This window comes from Mustelus asterias, chromosome 16 (assembly GCF_964213995.1).
Source record: "Mustelus asterias chromosome 16, sMusAst1.hap1.1, whole genome shotgun sequence".
NCBI classification, from domain to species: Eukaryota; Metazoa; Chordata; class Chondrichthyes; order Carcharhiniformes; family Triakidae; genus Mustelus; species Mustelus asterias.
The window spans coordinates 57,245,961-57,265,289 of NC_135816.1; the positions used below are offsets into that span (position 1 = coordinate 57,245,961).

Sequence of the window (19,329 nt, forward strand, 5' to 3'; positions counted from 1 at the left end):
CTTTTGAGGACCATATCCCTCTATTCCCATCCTATTCATCTATTTGTCCAGACACCCCTTGAACGCCACTATCGTACCTGCTTCCACTACCTCCCCTGACAGCGAGTTCCACCACCCACTGTGTAAAGAGATGCTACTCAAAGTCACAGTATAAAATGAAATAAGAAAATATTAACAAACTGGGCTTGTCAGACTGCCTTCATATTGCTCTCTGCACCCTTCCAGGTAGCCAACTTGTTTTCTTTTCTTCTTTTAAAGGTTGATTAAAATGTAATATTTTCCAGGTAGTCTCCAAATACAACATAGCTGTACAGCTTTGAAGCATATATTGAGGTAAGACTGACTCCTTTGACAAAAAGGCAGCACTTGATAGAGTATGGCATCAAGGAGTCCTAGTAAAATTTAAATCAATGGGGAAAAATCCATGTGACTGGATTCATACTTAATGCAAAGGAAGACATTTGTGGTTGCTGGACAATAGTATCAAAGCATGAGTTCCTCAGTCAATATCCTAGACCCAGCCATTTTTAGTTGCTTCATCATTGACCTTCCCTCTATCATAATGTTAAAAGTGGGGATGTTCATTGCTGATTGCACATGTTCAGTCCCATTTACAATTCCTCAGGTAATGAAGTTAATGCCCATGGGTGGTATGACCTGGAAACAGCTTAAACCGATAAAGGGCAAGTAGCATTTGTTTCATACATATACCAGATAACGATGATCTCCAACAAGAGAATGGCACTAAAGTCATCTAATTCCCCGTTATCAACATCCTGGGGACCACCATTGAAGAGAAAGCTAACTGGGTTAGCCACATAAATATTATAGCTTCAAGGACAGATCAGGGGCTGGGTATTCTGTGGCAAATAACTGAGCTTCTGACTCCACAATGCATTCCCACCATCTATCAGGCACCATTTAGAAGTGTGATGTAATACTCCCCACATGCCTGATTAGCGGATCTCCAACAACACTCGAGAAGCTCAACACCATCCAGAACAAAGCAATCCACTATATGGGTACCCTATTCACTGTCTTATACATTCACTACCTCCACCGTCAGCACGCAGTGGCTGCAGTGTGTACCAGCTGCAGGACAAGGCTTTGTTGGCAGCTCGACCACTTAGGGATACAAAGACAACAAGCCTCTGGGAAACTGCCACTTCCAAGCTGGAATGCAACTCAAGTACATCAGCCACCCTCCAGTATCTTTGACAACTGCCATTATTTATGTGCCAGTCAATCTTTGATTTTTGACTGAACATAATCCTGCCCTCATTTACTACCCACTTTCCAGGAAGTGACTAATCGAATGTGATCGAGGATCGAATTGGGGACATTGATGGTCCATCCTATGTGTCTCAGGTTCAATACTGACCAATGCAATTATCAGACTTGAGCTTTGAGAAAGGACTGTAGTTGTCAGTATGAAAATAAAAGGTAGTTGTGTGGTATAGAATGGTATTGTATCGTTAAGAAAAAAAATCAACACACAAATTGTTACCCTTTTATTACAAAATACAGTTGAAATGTATTGCGATACATTCTTAACTTCCAAATGGGCAATTGGAGTTTTGCAGTCTTAGGCAATTTTCTTGCTAGTTCTCTTGTAAGCAATGCCACCGCATGTAGAGGTCTGTCAGGAAAAGAAAATGAAACAAATTAGCAGATGCCCATTTTTCAGCGACATATTGAGTTCATTTTCTAACTGAAGACACTTACCTCGACAAGATTTCCTCCTTCAATCTCTGAAGTATGGTGATAGTTTGGAAAGTCACAAACTATCTTATTTCCTTCCATTTTGACTGTTGCCTAAATTTGGAAAAAAAGAAAACTAGATTCAGTATTGAGTTGTGTATTTGTGATATTGACATTCCATCTCATAATAAAATGGCACTTCCCCTGGTTTATTTAGATCAACTCGGCTATGTGTTACTAAAATTCAAAACGGAAGAGATGGATTTACAACTCTTAAAAATGCGCCCTCAGATGAGAGATGCAGAAATGCTATTCGATACAGAAATAAAAAAGTGAATTCCAAGTCTTGTCTAGTAGTATTTTGGGGAGAAACTAAGTTTATGTTGTTTAAGTTTACTTATTAGTGTCACAAGTAGGCTTGCATTAGCATTGCAATGAAGTTACTGTGAAAATCCTCTAGTCGCAACACTCCGGTGCCTATTCTGCCACACAGAGAATTTAACATGCCAATGCACCTAACCAACACGTCTTTTGGACTGAGGAGGGAAGTTGGAGCACCGGAGGAAACCCATGCAGACACAGGGAGAATGTGCAGACACCGCACAGACAGTGATCCAAGCTGGGAATTGAACTTGGGTCCCTGGCTCTGTGAGGTAGCAGTGCCACCGTGCCATCCTTAGTGTGGCCCTCAAAGAATAAATATTACAGCCAGATTATTAATTTTAACGAGATTTTCCCTTCCTATAGACACTGATTTATATTGGGGCACAACTTTACAAGCACAGTCCATTAGAGCCTAAATAGTAGGTGGCCATTTGGTATTTGACCACAGCATGCAATGCACCTGAGCTCAATACTACCTTCACATGTTTCCTATGCATGCAGATTACCAACAGGTATTGTTGAATGAAAATCTTGCCTGAACTGCCCCCTGTTAGCTGGAAGGCCAAACATTTTGGGTCAGCTAGCTCAGCAGAAGATAATAAATGTGCACTTTATTTGCAAGGGTTACTTTCTAACTTGCCACATTCTCAAGCAGAGGTGGCCAGCATGACAGAGACCAGAACACTCAAGTCCATTCCACTTGTTTGGGAGGTAGATATCTAACATGATGACTTTTAAAATATATTTCTAAATGCTTTGTTTGCTTGATGGCACAGTGGTTAGCACTGCTGCTTTCATTGCGCCAGGGTCCCAGATTTGATTCCTGGCTTGGGTGATTGTCTGTGCGGAGTCTGCAGGTTCAGCCCCATGTCTGTGTGGGTTCCCTCTGGGTGTTCCGGTTTCCTCCCACAATCTGAAAGACTTTCTGATTAGCTGCATTGGCCATGCTAAATTCTCCCTCAGTGTACCCAAACAAGTGCTGGAGTGTGGCGACTAGGGAATTTTCACAGTAACTTCATTACAGTGTTAATGTAAGCCTACTTGTGACACGAATAAATAAAGTTTATTATATCTGACTGTTGAAGTAATGAATAGCTGAAATAAGCTCAACATTTTGTGTACAACACAAACATTTTTCCATGCTCACCTTGAATTTCTTGCCATCCATAGTTTCCATCTCTGATTCCTGGTCAATCACAAATGTGTTCTTCATGGTTTTGCCTCCCGGGTAAACTTGGGACCAGGTGAAATTATTTCCATTTTGGGTCACTTCTGTAATAACCTTGGCGTTCCTTCCCTTCTCAATGATATCAGCAGAATATTCTGAGGGTAAATAACTGGTATGTCAGGTTTGTTGTCCAGTCTCTTGGTATCTAAATGCATCTTTCCATATTACAGAATGTTGCTGCTTTTTTGGGTTACCCAAATGCTGTTTCTTTCACCATTTTTTTTTTCTAAGTTGTTCAAATCCCTAACCAGGTTGTGCCTTTCATTTTGTGACCAAAATCAACAAAACACAAGGTTAAAGGAAAAGAGGGAGTGTTATTATTGAGAAAACAATAGGTACTGATAGGAGTTGTCATGTTGGGGCTGGAGAAATATTGGCTGCAATGCCTCCAGCCTTAGCTTTTGGCTCAATCTGATTTACGCTAATCGGATGCATTCCAATGCAAATTGGTCATATTTGCAGATGATTGGAGCAAAACGTGAGAGGGCCAAACAATGACAGATAAATCTTAATTCAGACAAGTGTGAAATACTGCATGTAAAATGGCAAAGTGGATGACAAAAATACCCTAAGAATATTGAACCAGTTGAGGATGAGCCTCTGCAGGAAATCTAGAGGACTTAATTGGATTAACATCTTAGAACATAGAACAGTACAGCACAGAACAGGCCCTTCGGCCCACGATGTTGTGCCGAGCTTTATCTGAAACCAAGATCAAGCTATCCCACTCCCTATCATCCTGGTGTGCTCCATGTGCCTATCCAATAACCGCTTAAATGTTCCTAAAGTGTCTGACTCCACTATCACTGCAGGCAGTCCATTCCACACCCCAACCACTCTCTGCGTAAAGAACCTACCTCTGATATCCTTCCTATATCTCCCACCATGAACCCTATAGTTATGCCCCCTTGTAATAGCTCCATCCACCCGAGGAAATAGTCTTTGAACGTTCACTCTATCTATCCCCTTCATCATTTTATAAACCTCTATTAAGTCTCCCCTCAGCCTCCTCCGCTCCAGAGAGAACAGCCCTAGCTCCCTCAACCTTTCCTCAAAAGACCTACCCTCCAAACCAGGCAGCATCCTGGTAAATCTCCTTTGCACTCTTTCCAGCGCTTCCACATCCTTCTTATAGTGAGGTGACCAGAACTGCACACAATATTCCAAATGTGGTCTCACCAAGGTCCTGTACAGTTGCAGCATAAACTCCAACCCCCTGTTAATAAAAGCTAACACACTATAGGCCTTCTTCACAGCTCTATCCACTTGAGTGGCAACCTTTAGAGATCTGTGGATATGGACCCCAAGATCTCTCTGTTCCTCCACAGTCTTCAGAACCCTACCTTTGACCCTGTAATCCACATTTAAATTAGTCCTACCAAAATGAATCACCTCACATTTATCAGGGTTAAACTCCATTTGCCATTGTTCAGCCCAGCTTTGCATCCTATCTATGTCTCTTTGAGCCTACAACAGCCCTCCACCTCATCCACTACTCCACCAATCTTGGTGTCATCAGCAAATTTACTGATCCACCCTTCAGCCCCCTCCTCTAAGTCATTAATAAAAATCACAAAGAGCAGAGGACCAAGCACTGATCCCTGTGGCACTCCGCTAGCAACCTGCCTCCAATCTGAAAATTTTCCATCCACCACCACCCTCTGTCTTCGATCAGACATGATGTGGAAATGCCGGCGTTGGACTGGGGTAAACACAGTAAGAAGTTTAACAACACCAGGTTAAAGTCCAACAGGTTTATTTGGTAGCAAAAGCCACACAAGCTTTCGAGGCTCTAAGCCCCTTCTTCAGGTGAGTGGGAATTCTGTTCACAAACAGAATTTATAAAGACACAGACTCAATTTACATGAATAATGGTTGGAATGCGAATACTTACAACTAATCCAGTCACTGGCTGTCTTGTCTGGAGACAATACACATCTTTTTAGCCTGTCTTGATGCTCTCTCCACTCCCATTGTTTTGTTTCTTAAAGACTGGATTAGTTGTAAGTATTCGCATTCCAACCATTATTCATGTAAATTGAGTCTGTGTCTTTATAAATTCTGTTTGTGAACAGAATTCCCACTCACCTGAAGAAGGGGCTTAGAGCCTCGAAAGCTTGTGTGGCTTTTGCTACCAAATAAACCTGTTGGACTTTAACCTGGTGTTGTTAAACTTCTTACTTCGATCAGACAGCCAGTTACCTATCCAATCGGCCAACTTTCCCTCTATCCCACACCTCCTCACTTTCATCATAAGCCGACCATGGGGGACCTTATCAAACGCCTTACTAAAATCCATGTATATGACATCAACTGCCCTACCTTCATCAGCACACTTAGTTACCTCCTCAAAAAATTCAATCAAATTTGTGAGGCACGACTTGCCCTTCACACATCCGTGCTGACTATCCCGGATTAACCTGCATCTTTCTAAATGGTCGTAAATCCCATCCCTAAGGACCTTTTCCATCAATTTACCAACCACCGAAGTAAGACTAACCAGTCTATAATTATCAGGGTCATTTCTATTCCCTTTCTTAAACAGAGGAACAACATTCGCCATTCTCCAGTCCTCTGGCACCATCCCCGTGGACAGCGAGGACCCAAAGATCAAAGCCAAAGGCTCTGCAATCTCATCCCTTGCCTCCCAATCTTGAACCGATGCAGGACAGCAGTCAACAAAACTAATAGATTGTTGAACCACAATAACTGAAGTAATAGAATACAGCTGAGCGGAAGCTGTGATAAATTGCCCAGGGATCTTGCCAGCCCTCGCCTTGAGCACAAAGCAAAACACTGCGGGTGCTTGAATCTGAAACAAAAACAGAAAATGCTGGAGAAACTCAGCAGAACTGACAGCATCTGTGGAGACCTGCTGAGTTTCTCCAGCATTTTCTGTTTCTGTCTCATCTTGAGTACTGTGTCCTGTTTAGTCACCAAGAAACAAGGGGAACATTCAACTTCCAGAGACAGTGCAGAAACAAGCATAAGCCAATACATGTCAGGGACTGCGTTTTGAGGAAAGAAAGGAAACACTTGGGCTTTTTTCCCTGGCAAGGAGGCATCCAAGATCTTATCCTGACGACTATAAGGTGAAACCTTGAGGCTGATCTGACTATAAATTTAAACACCGGCCCACGTCTTTCTTCTGTAGATTTCTCAAGTTGAATAATGTTCTTAGTCTACAGGCATTGCCAAAAGCAAACCATTCTGTTCAAATATTCATGTTTATTGAGTTCTCAAACAGTTCTGCTGTGTTTGAATGAAATGGACAGAGAATCTATTGGTCACTTTAAAATGAATCTTCCCTGTTACTGGTTTGGACTGGGAGGTGGGGGTACAGTGGGGGGTGTGTATCAATTTTCAAGACCAGCCAGATACAAAATAAACCCATTCTGAGGACACTGCTGAAATGACAGATGGATGGAACAATATGAGTGATGGATTAATCTTGACACATTATCACCAGTCACAGCTACACAACAGGGTAGTTTACAAAATGAAAAGATCCCCAGCAATCTCTGGAGCACATTTGTGTTGCAGTCCAATATATGCTGCACCTCACATTTTATTCATACTTCCACCCAGTGACAAATCACCATTCGCATTGACATCTATGTTCCTTGTTAGAAAGCTGCTTTTTAAAAAATCTCAAATCCTTTGCAGTGAAGTTCAACTCAGTAAGCCTAATGGGATCAACATTTGTAGAATTAACATCACTAGAAACATCATTTGTTGCAACATTGTTTGACCAAAACTATTATATCAATTAGCGTAACTTACTTAGGACCTTCATGAACTCATCGTAGTTTTCCTGACTTGCAACTTCATACTTGCCGGTGAAAGCCATAATGACAGAGCGGAGATCAGGCACTCAATGAGTTTGGAAATAAAGAAGCCAGTGGATATAGTAACCAGTCTGCCTGGTATTTATACACATGGAGCAGTCACACCCTAATGATTTATTAACCAAATTTTTATGTTCCTTTGTACAATATTATGAGGTAATGACATAATTTTTATGGCATAAAATGTACAATGCACTGAAAATGTCATTGACATGGATGTCATTGACATGGATATCATTGTCCTTGATGCTAACTCTACTAAAGCTGAACACATCTATCTTTGTAAATGCAAAAAAAGGTTGTAAATGCACAGAAGGTGAGCCAACCAAAGGACAGACAGAAATAAAAAGCACTGGGAGATGGTGCTTCATCAGAATTCTGTTGGAGCAGAGCACACAAACATTCATCAGTCATTCCGTAGAATCATACAAAGGTAGAATTATGCAACACAGAAGGACGTGATACACCCTCTCAATGCCTATGTTGACTCTTTGAAATAGTTGTCCAATTAGTCCCACCCCCCTGTTATTTCTTCATAGTCCTGCAAACTAAGTGACCACCACCTGGGCAGTCAAGACCAATTCCGGACAGGTGGCACGGTGCCACAGTGGTTAGCACTGCTGCCTCACAGCGCCAGGGACCCAGGTTCAATTCCGGCCTCGGGTCACTGTCTGTGTGGAGTTTGCACATTCTCCCAGTGTCTGTGTGGGTTTCCTTCGGGTGCTCCGGTTTCTTCCCACAGTCCAAAGGTATGTGGGTTAGGTTGATTAGCCATGCTAAATTGACCCGAGTGTCAAGGGGATTAGCAGGGTAAATATGTGGGGTTACGTGAATAGGGCCTGGGTGGGATTGTGGTCAGTGCAGACCCGATGGGCCGAATAGCCTCCTTCTGCACTGTAGAGGTTCTATGATTCTGATCTCTTGCTGAAAACTCCACATGCCCTTTAGAACGTTGGAAGGTGATCAGCAGCAGGGACCCCTGGTTCATTTTTACTTTTGTAGACCCTCCAAACTGAGGCCAGGGAACGTAGCACAGAACAAGAACGAAACCTGGAACCACTTGGTTCCTGGAACAGCTCCACATCATCTCTAATCTGAAGCTGCTGGGATGGAGATGGTAATGGTAATTCCCTAATGTATTATTCAAGTGTTGGACAGTTATTCAGCTATTGCTCATCACACACATGCATGCACGCACACGTCAACACATACAAAAACTAGTCCATTGTGGGGAAATCCCCCATTTTTATTTTTGTGTGATTGTTTTAGAGTGTCAGATTGGCATGAGGTGAAAATTTGAAGGAAAATGTTGATTTTTGGATCTGTAGTTCCGAAGGCCCTCCTCCACTCAGGTTTCCTTGTGTCATTTCTGGATATTGGGAAGGAGGTAACCAGTCTCCACATAGACTCTGTTCTTTAGTCACTGACTCCATTCAATGGCATTGCCATCGTCAAATCATCCTGCATCAACATTGACTAGAAGCTTAACTGGACCAGTGACATAAATACTCTGGCTATAAGAGCAAGCCAGACACTGGGAATTCTGCACTGAGTCACTCATCTCCTGAGTCCCTAATGCTTGCCCACCATCTACAAAGGACAAGTCAGGAGTTTGATGCAACACTCTCCATTTTCCTGAATGAGTGCAGCTCTAGCAACACTCAATGAGCTCAACACCATACGGGACAAAGGAACCTGCTTGATCAGCACCCCATCCGCCACCACACAGAGGTGGTACGCACACAGTGACAAGAGTGTGTATTATATACAAGATGCACTGTGACAACACACAGCCTTCTTCAAAAGCATCTTTTATAACTGCAAATGCTGTCGTCTAGAAGAAAAAGTACAACAGGCACATGGAAACACCCCCACATACAAGTTCCCTTTCAAGACACATACCATTCTGATTTGGAACTAAAACACCGTCCCTTTATTGTCACTGGGTCAAAATCTTGGAATGCCATCCCTAACTGCACTGTGGGTGTACCTACATCATGTAAACTGCAGCGGTTTAAGGAGGTGACTCACTACCACCTTCTCAGGGGCAATTAGGGATGGGCAATAAATGTGGGCCTAGTGATGCCCACAGAAAAATGTAAAAAAAATCACTCTGAGTGTTGGTACTGGCCTTGGCTGATGGGAACAAACAGAGTAAACCGCCTTGAGCAGATTAATATTATGCAATGCCTGGATTCACAACCATTCCATGGTTTTTGTAGATTTATTTAGTGTAATAAATATACATTTCACAATAAAAAATACATAGTGGAACTATATTTCCAGAAGTTACTCTCAATATCATCCAACTTTTGGGTTCTTGCCCTTTTAATTACCTATAGTAACTATGATACAAATTCCATTGCATTTTGTTTTATTCCATTTAATGTTACTGTCTGTGGCACTAGGTAATATTGTTCCTGGTGGAGAGAGTCGGGGCTGACCTGAATATTGGATGGACAAGACAAATCTTACACATATGTAAAGCTCAAATCAGCATGATATCACAGTACGCCAAAAGTCTCTGCAACATCAAGAGTGTCTCCTCAGTCTCTGCTACTGTGGACACTGTTCAACCTTTCTGACAATGGTAGGGTCTCCTGCCTAAGAGGGCCCTCGGCTGATTACCCACTTTGAGTCACAATTGGTCAACCACACTAGGTGACCCTTTCCTGCTGTGTTGCCCTTAAAGGGACAATCACCACAAATACCCACTGGAATTGCTGGAAAATTCATGTTGCCAAAGTTGGGGAAGGAATTGACTTACCCACCTTTCACTGCCTCGCTGTCAAACTGACGCTAACTGCCTGGACCAAGCTTTGGGGGCAAGCGACTGGAGGCTTGTTGCTCCTTCAGGAATTGAACTCCTGAACTCCAGCAGGAGCCAACATTTCCAGGGGAGGATGGAAAAAGATATTGGTGAGAAACTTGTGAACGAACAGTCACCACCTCATTTAAAATGTGATGAGCAGGCTTCTATCTACTGCTGGCCACTATTATTTTGACCAGGTTGCCAAACAGTGAAGCTTTAACTTTTCACTCTCACCAGTTGCATCAGTGAGTACTTTGAGAAGTCTTGTTGATTGGCTGCAGGAGGGACTGAATCCCTTCATTTCTGGGAAATAAACTGACAGTTTGAACATTGTCTCAGAAATGCATGGCATGAGGACAGAGCCAGATCCACTCACCTTGTTAGAGCAGATAAGAACCAATGTAGAAATGACTGCAAATGGCTGAAAATTAAAATAAAGTTGTGTAATAATCTTGCCACAAGATCACATTGAAAGTTACCTGAGGTCAGTGCACTACAGCACAAGAGCTCGAGTGTAATAAAAGTACATCTCTTCCAATGACGAGGCCGTTGACTCAGTGCTGCATATTAATTCCATCCTTTATTGCTTAGTTATAACAATTATTGTTTTTTATAGCTCCATTCATGGTAAAGACAAGGATACAAGTGAAACTGATTTCCTTGACCTTCAGAATTGGCCACACTGTTGAAATGATGAGCTTGCTTTAGCATGCAGACTTCTCACTGAGGCTCCACAAGCATGAAGTCATTCAGCACAGATCAAAGCCAGTTGAAGTTAAGAAAACAGATTGCGGTGCTTAAAAGATCCATAGTGCTCCTTTTCAAGCATTTTATCCTTTTTTCTTTGTTTCCACTGTTTGATAGTATTTCCTGGTGATGGAAGAACATGCTCAAAGGTTCTTTCGTGCCCTTGAACCAATGACTGGGAAATGAATGAGATTATTTTGGGATCATTTAATCCCATATAGTACTTAGAATGCAACTTGTCCATGCCACCCTTTTTTTAACCACGAAGCTAGTCCCAATTGCCCGCATTTGGCCCATATCCCTCTATAGCCATCTTACCCATGTAACTGCCTAAACACTTTTTAAATTGAACCCACCTCTACTACTACCTCTGGCATCCTGTTCTAGACACACCACCCACTGTGTGAAAAAATTGCCTCTCTGGATCCTTTTGTATGTCTCCCTTCTCACTTTAAACCTGTGCCCTCTAGTTTTAGACCCTACCTTTGGGAAAAGATATTGACTATCTAGCTGATCTATGCCCCTCATTATTTTATAGACCTCTATAAGATCACCCCTAAGCCTCCTACGCTCCAGAGAAAAAAGTCCCAGTCTATCCAGTCTCTCCTTATAACTCAAACCATCAGTCCTGGTAGCATCCTAGTAAATGTTTTCAGCACCCTTTCTAGTTTAATAATATCCTTTCTATAATAGGGTGACCAGAACTGTACATTGTATTCCACGTGTGGCTTTACCAATGTCTTGTACAACTTCAACAAGACGTCCCAACTCCTGTATTCAATGTTCTGACCAATGAAACCAAGCATGCCGAATGCTTTCTTTACCACTCTGTCCACCTTTGACTTCACTTTCAAGGAGTTATGAACCTGTACCCCTAGATCTCTTTGTTCTATAACTCTCCCTAACGCCCTATCATTAACTGAGTAAGTCCTGCCCTGGTTCAATCTACCAAAATGCATCACCTCGCATTTATCTAAATTAAACGCCATCTGCCATTCGTCAGTCAATTGGCCCAATTGTCAACATCCCATTGCAATCATAGATAACCTTTTCACTGTCCACCATGCCACCAATCTTGGTGTCATCTGCAAACTTACTAATGATGCCTCCTAAATTTTCATTCAAATCATCAATATAAATGACAAATAACAGTGGACCCAGTACCTATCCTTGAGGCACACCGCTGGTCTCAGGCCTCCAATTTGAAAAACAACCCTCTACAACTATCCTCTGTCTTCTGTGATCAAGCCAATTTTGTATCCATTTGGTTACCTCACCCTGGATCCCGTGAATTTAGCCTTATGCAACAACCTACCATGCGGTACCTTGTCAAAAGCCTTGCTAAAGTCCATGTAGACAACAGCAACTGCACTGTCCTCACCTACCTTCTTTGTTACTCTTTCAAAAAACTCAACTAAACCCATCTTCCTCCCTTGGTGACAGAGCAGCTAATAACAACTCTAATATCTCACCCTCCTGCAAGGTTGAGCTTGGAAACCCAATCCCTGCAGATTCATTGGGATGAAACAACTTCCTAGTTCTGTGTCACAAACTATTACCCTGATCTATTTATTACATATAGACCGGAACTCTACCACCTCTCCCGCCACGGAATCGGAGCGAGCGAGGGTCTGACAAAAGAAATCTCTGTTGGCCTCGGGCGGGAATTTCCGCTCTCGCCTGAGGGAGGCCATAAACTCCCGCCCATTATCTTTTGGCACAGGGACACAATTAGGCCATCAGCTCATTCAGTTTACTCAGCTACTCAACTCAAACATGGCTGTTATATTTCTCAACATCATAGAGCTGCCTTGGCTCCATATCCTTTGATACTCTTGTCTAACAATGCCAATACAGTCTTAAAAGGATTAAATTGAGCCCACATCCTCAGCTTTTTGCAGGAGGTAGTTCCAGATTTCCATTACCCTTTTGTGTGGGAAAGTAATTTCCTGCTCAATTAAATCCCTCCTAATTTTAATATGATGCCCAAGTTTTGTCCAACTATGCCTGGAGTCATTACTGAAGGCTGAATAGCTGATGGTCTGATCCCATGATATCTGTTACTACATTTACTATAAACGGTTGGGTGTGCAGTTGTTGAGTATCTCAGTTTGCAGATTTGCAATAGCAGCTGTGCCAGATGTTCCAGGAACCCGGAAGCCGCCATGAGCAGGCGAAGCAGGGAAGAAGGTGAGGGAGGGATAGGGTCGGGGGGTTTGGTTAAAGGGGGAGTTGGGTTTTAATTTTGAGTGGGGCAGGGGGCATGATGGATTGGGGAGTTGGGCTGGGGGGAGGGCTTAAGAGACAGGCCTGTGGGTTGAGGAGGAAGGGGGAGTTCTGTGCGGTGGGGAATGGGGATGGGGGGAACCTCATGGGGGGAGGTGGGGCGTGGAGGGGTTATAAATGCCCCGGAGGTGTGATTAGTCTGGGGATGGGGGTTCTGGAGTTTGATTTGATTTGATTTATTATTGTCACACGTATTAGAATGCAGTGAAAAGTATTGTTTCTTGCGCGCTATACAAACAAAACATACCGTACATAGAGAAGAAAAGGAGTGGTTGCAGAATATAATGTTACAGTTATAGCTAGGGTGTAGAGAAAGATCAACTTAACATTAGGTAGGTCCATTCAAAAGTCTGATGGCAGCAGGGAAGAAGCTGTTCTTCAGTTGATTGGTACGTGACTTCAGACCTTTGTATCTTTTTCCCGTGTGGGTCTCGGTCTGGGTGTTTAAAATAGTTATACTGAAGGTACAAGAGCTTTTATTTCTTCTAACTGTTTCAGAGTAACTTTTGGTGTAACTGGCAGGATCATCTGAAGTTAGCGATTTAAATCCCTTTGTGGGATGGTTCCCAGCGCAGTGCAATTGTCCAGCACTTTTGGACATTTTCCATATAAACCCTTGCGTGGGAACTTCTGAGAGGAATTCCCTAGGCGGCACATAGAATCCCTACAGTGCAGAAGTAGGCCAATCAGCCCATTGAGTCTGCACCGATCACAATCCCACCCAGGCCCTATCTATCTCCGTGGCACGGTGGTCAGCACTGCTGCCTCACAGTGCCAGGGACCTGGGTTCAATTCCTGGCTTGGGTGACTGTGCAGAATCTGTACGTTTAGTGTGGAGTCTGCATGTTCTCCTCGTGTCTGCGTGGGTTTCCTCCGGGTGTTTCAGTTTCCTCCCACTGTCTGAAAGACGTGCTGGTTAGATGCATTGGCTATGCTGAATTCTCCCTCTGTGTACCCGAACAGGCGCCGGAGTGTGGCGACTAGGGGATTTTCATTGTAACTTCATTGCAGTGTGAATATAAGCCCACTTGTGACGATAATAAATAAACTTTTAACTCTCTTTGGGTGCCCCAATGCTTTTCCAATGTTGAAAAGCCTGTCTCAGCTCAAACACTAAGATTAACCGCTTGGTCGCTCTACTTATTGTACGTCAGAAAATTGGTGAAAACTCTTGAAATTTAATAGGAGAAGCCTTTTTGCGGGTTACTCCAGTTGTCCCTTAGTAACTTGGAATTCCATATGCATTCCTTATTGCTTGTACTTCCCTTTGTTAACAGTAGATGGGGTTGAATCAGAAAACTTTTGTATTGTCTGGCTGAATTCCAGCATGCAAAATCCATGTTTATAATTATAAATACAAAAATGTATTTCCCTTTGGAAACTTTCCACTGTAAACTTAAGATAATTAAACAGAACAACATAGAATTTTCTCAGTCACATGGCCTAATTATTTTTATCTGCTAATTTTTCTCCCTTCTGTTCCTCCCTCTTGGAGGCTTTGATGTTTTCATGCAGAACATTTCCAGGATCGCTCTTCAATCTCTTGTGTGTCATCTAAGTGACTATTATTTATGTTTGAGTGTTGACAATGATCTTGGGTAGGCTGTGTGACCGAGAACATTCCCCTGCCTCGCCCGGTAATGTGTGTAGGTGCTGATCCCACAGGGCCTCTGGACAGTGAATGGAAACAGCAGTGAAATGATCCTTGCATTTACAAAGCAGTTTCCACCACCGTTGTACGTTGCACATTGCTTCACGACCAATGAAGAACTTTTGAAGTGTTGTCGCTGTTGCAATGTAGGAAATGCAACTGCCAACTTGTGCACGGCAAGTTCCCACAAACAGCAATGTGATAATGACCGGGGAATCTGTCTTTGTGACATTGATTGAAGGATAAATATTGGCCATACACCATGGATGACTCCCCCACTCTTATTCAAAATAATGCCATGGGATCTTTAACATTCACCCAAGCAGGCAAATAGTGGCAGCTGAGCAATGAAAGCACTGCCACCATTCTCCTTTGAAATCAGCTGAGAGGCACGGTGGCACAGTGGTTAGCACTGCTGCCTCACAATGCCAGGGATCTGGGTTCAATTCCCGGCTTGGGTCACTGTCTGTGTGGAGTTTGCAAATTCTCCCCATGTCTGCGTGGGTTTCTTTTGGGTTTTCCGGTTCCCTCCCCAGTCCAAAGATGTGCAGGTCAGGTGGATTGGCCATGCTAAATTGCCCATAGTGTCATGGGGATTAGCAGGGTAAATGCATGGGGTTATGGGGATTGGGCCTGGGTGGGATTGTGGTTAGTGCAGACTCGATGGGCTGAATGGCCTCCTTCTGCACTGTAGGGATTCTACAGAACAGACTGGAGAAGGAACCTGGATCTGCTTGTAGTCCCAAAAGGTTCAAGTACTCATGGGGTGAGTTCACCAAGATGGCTGAGAAGCTAACCCCCTCTCCCAGGTTGTGATTTATCATTTATTGAATTTTATAAACCAACTGAAAATACTTAAAATCTGTATCTCAGATAAGATGTTAAAGTCCTATTTGCCTGCTTGGGTGAATGTTAAAGATACCATGGCATTATTTAGAATAAGAGTGGGGGAGTCATCCATGGTGAACTGGCCAATATTTATCCGTCAATCAACGTCACAAAGACAGATTCCCTGGCCATTATCACATTGCTGTTTGTGGGATCTTGCTGTGCACAAGTTGGCAGTTGCATTTCCTACATTGCAACAGCGACAACACTTCAAAAGCACTTCATTGGTCGTAAAGCAATTTGCAACGTACAACGGTGGAGGAAACTGCTTTGTAAATGCAAGTTTTCCTGTTTTTTTGGTGAGAATATTTGTATGAAATTACAAACTGCATGATTTAACTGGGTGAATAATTTTGAAACCACAGTGCCCAGAGCTGCCTGTATCATCAAGTCACAGACAGAGGGAAGTTCTGTGTTAGTGAGGGAAAGATCTATTGCAAAGTAAAGAATTCCTCACGGCAACCAGGGGTAGTTTGTTCTCTCATTCCTTTGTTCTTTCATGTGGCTTTAAGCATTTTGCAAGCCTGGCTCCATTGCAGGAGATCCATCAAGAGGTCTCCACAGAAAAATGTTATCTGTCGGAGAGTCAGTGCAGACTTGAATGGCCTCCTTCTGCACTGTAGGGATTCTATGATTCTATGATGATGCTATTGGTACTTTTTCCACAAGCGTTTTCCTACATTTGGGCTAGTACAGGTTCAGACAAAGACCTGAGGGCAATTGAATATTTGTGGCTGTAGTGTGCTGTTCTGACTTCCTGCCTTTCAGTTCTTATTTTTAATTAAGAGTCTTGCTATTTTCCCCTCTCTTTGGGTGCCAGAGTTTCTGATGTTTACCACATGGCTGACTATGAAAGTTATCTATCTGGAGAATGTACGACATTCCTGGGCTCTTCTTTTCGGCTTATGGAGGTTAATAACCCCAAAACCGAGACCCTTTGAGATTGCTCACAGAATGAACCACATCTGACCCAAATTCCAGTGCTCGACTAGGTTATTCTCTAGGGATTATGGTGCAGAGTTGGGGGGGTTAGTGTTGACAACCCTTCCCTTTTTAAAAATGTATTCTTTCACAGGATATGGAGGTCACAGACAAGACCAGCATTTGTTGTCCATCCCTAATTGTCTTTGAACTAAATGGCTGACTCAGCCATTCAGAGTGAACTACATTGCTGTGAGTCTGGAGTCACATGTAGGCCAGATGGGATAAAGATGGCAGGTTTCCTTCCCTAAAGGACTCAATGAACCAGATGGGTTTTTACAACAATTGACAATGGTTTCTAAAAAAAATTCCAGATGTTTATTGAATTCAAATTTTACCACCTGCCGTGATAGAATTTGAACCCATGTCCCCAGAGCATTATCCTGTGTCTCTGGATTAACTGTCTAGTGACAATAACACTAGACCACCACCTCCACACTGTGGCCTGGATTCACATGTCGGGCCAGACCAGGTAAGGATGTGGAAGGCTTCCTTCCAGGTGGGTTTTTATGACAATTGATGATTATTTCATGATCACAATTACTGAGACTAGTGTTCAATTCCAGATTAAATGGTGAAATTTGAACCTGTGACCTCAGAACATTAGTCTGGCCTCTAGATTCCCAGTCCAGTGAAATTCCCACCACACCACCATCTCCTGATAGTAATCTATTTTGGATCTTACTGAAGAGTTCTATCCTCCTTAGCAACAGGGTTTGGGGGATGGAATAAAGTTGACTACACGGAATATGAAAACTTTATGTCCCATTCCATCAGATTTAAGCACTCAAAGTGAAATTGTCAGCAAGTCTCAGTAAGAGATATAGTTACAGCTACCATGCTGGTGGTCTAGTCAATGAGATATACTGTCCTGGAGTCTTGGGAAAGTTGGGAATTGATTTGAAAGATGGCTGCAACAACTTGCATTTCTGTATCTCCTTTAATGCAGCAAAATATCCCATGGTGCTTCTCAAGAGCATTGTCAAACAACATTTGACACCAGTAAGGAGATGGTAAAACAGATGATCAAAGGCTTCATCAAAGAGGCAGAATGTAAGGAGTGTCTTAAAGGAGAAGAGTGAAGTAGAGAATCAGAGAGGTTTAGGGAAGAAGTTTTAGAGCTTTTTTTCAATTCATTGCATGTGGGCCTCACTGACTGGGCCTGCATTTACTACCCATCCTTAATTGCCCTTGAACTGAGTGGTTTGCGAGGCCATTTTAGAGGGCGTTTAAGAGTCAACCACATCGCTGTGGGCCTGGAGTCACAGACCAGGTCAGGTTGGCAGATTTCCTTCTCTAAAGAACATCAGTGAACCAGATGGGCTTTTACGACAATCAGCCTTGACACTGGTTTCATAGTCATCATTAGATTTTTAATTCCTGATTTTTATTGAATTTAAATTTCACCATCTGCCAACATTTGAACCTGGGGCCCCCAGAGCACTACCCTGGGTCCCTGGACTACTAGTCCAGTGATAATACCACGAGGCCACTCTCTCCTCTTGTACAGGCTTAGAGTCTAGGAGGCTGAAAATATGGGTACCAATGATGGAGAAATGTGCACAAGGCCAGAATTAGGGGAGTGGGACTACTCAAATGTGTGCAGAGCTGGAGAAGATTATAGAACGAGGGAGGGTGGAGACCATAAAGTGATTCGAAGATGTGAATGACAATTTTAAAATTGAGGTATTACTGGATTGGGAGCCAATATAGGTCAATGAGCACATACATGATGGGTGAATGAAACTTGGTGTGAGCTAGGATATGTGGAGTAGAATTTAGGATGAGCTCAAGTTTATGGAGGGTGAATGTTGGAAGACCAGTCAAGGGTGATTTGGAATATTTAAGTCTTGAGGTAATGAGGCTGTGGATGAGGGTTTCTGCAGCAGATGAGTTGAAGCTTGAATAAAGTGTGCTATTGTTATGGAGGTGGAACTGGTGGTTTTGGTGATGGAACAGAAATGTGGTTGAGTGCCCTTCTCAGGGTCAAATATGACATGAAGTTTGTGAAAGCCTGCTGCAACCTGTCAGGGAGAAGTTATTCAAGGACTTTGGGGGGAAAAAATGGGATGTTAGGGTTGGGGCAGCAGTTTGCAAGGTCGAAGAGCTCCAGGGTGGATTTTCTAATTGGTGAGGGGATATGATGGTGGTGGTCTTTATAAAAGGGTCTGGAACATTCACAATGTTAGCTAACGTGGGTCAGAAAGGCCAACAATTTAACAGGAATTAAGTCAAGGAAGCAGGAGACAGGGTTCCTGGAGAAGACAATCTCTAAATGGTCATGAGAGAAGATGGTAGAAAATAGAGAAAAATGCAGCCTTGAAGTTTAGGCAGGAGGGAGCCTGGCAGTAGTCATGGTGGAGGGGGAGGGGGATAGGTTTAGGTGGGTAGGAAAGGGGAAAGTGGTGACACAGATAGTCTCCACCTTCTTCACAGAGAGGCCCATGAGTTCCTCACTTATTGTTGGAGATCGGGATGGGGTGGGGACGGGGATGGGGTGGGGACGGGGATGGGGTGGAGGCGGGGATGGGGTGGAGGCGGGGATGGGGTGGGGATGGGGGTGGGGACGGGGATGGGGTGGAGGCGGGGATGGGGTGGAGGCGGGGATGGGATGGGGTGGGGGCGGGTGGTGGAGGAGAGAAAGGGGTTTAAAGCGATGTTTGGAAAGTGGAATGTTCACAAGAACTGCCAAACATCATTAACAGAGCTAACACAGTCCCCCCCAAAAAAACAGATGCCCCAGCAGCAACTGCCAAATAAAGACCACCATCATTTAACATTTTTCAATGTATTGGATTCCTAC

General features: G+C 43.3%; 2 protein-coding genes across 2 annotated transcripts in view; one reads left to right on the forward strand and one right to left on the reverse strand.

Moving 5' to 3' along the window:
* Positions 1 to 19,329, forward strand: part of ccnjl (cyclin J-like) — a 120,774-nt gene that overhangs the window by 83,362 nt on the left and 18,083 nt on the right. The gene's annotated exons all lie outside the window — the stretch shown is intronic.
* LOC144505501 (gastrotropin-like) lies at positions 1,515 to 7,220 on the reverse strand. Its single transcript, XM_078231625.1, has 4 exons — positions 7,097 to 7,220; positions 3,233 to 3,408; positions 1,726 to 1,815; positions 1,515 to 1,639 (listed from the first exon to the last, which is right to left on the reverse strand). The coding sequence occupies exons 1-4, from the start codon at positions 7,161 to 7,163 to the stop codon at positions 1,586 to 1,588; spliced, it is 387 nt and encodes a 128-aa protein (XP_078087751.1). The 5' UTR covers positions 7,164 to 7,220; the 3' UTR covers positions 1,515 to 1,585.

Bases quoted from the DNA above. Each gene is read 5' to 3' on its own strand.
- LOC144505501 (XM_078231625.1), bottom strand. From the start codon at position 7,163: ATGGCTTTCACCGGCAAGTATGAAGTTGCAAGTCAGGAAAACTACGAT. The intron at 1,816-3,232 runs GTGAGCATGGAA...TTCCAAATTTAG, and splicing joins TGGATGGCAAGAAATTCAAG to GCAACAGTCAAAATGGAAGG. The intron at 1,640-1,725 runs GTAAGTGTCTTC...TTTTCCTGACAG, and splicing joins AAGGAGGAAATCTTGTCGAG to ACCTCTACATGCGGTGGCAT.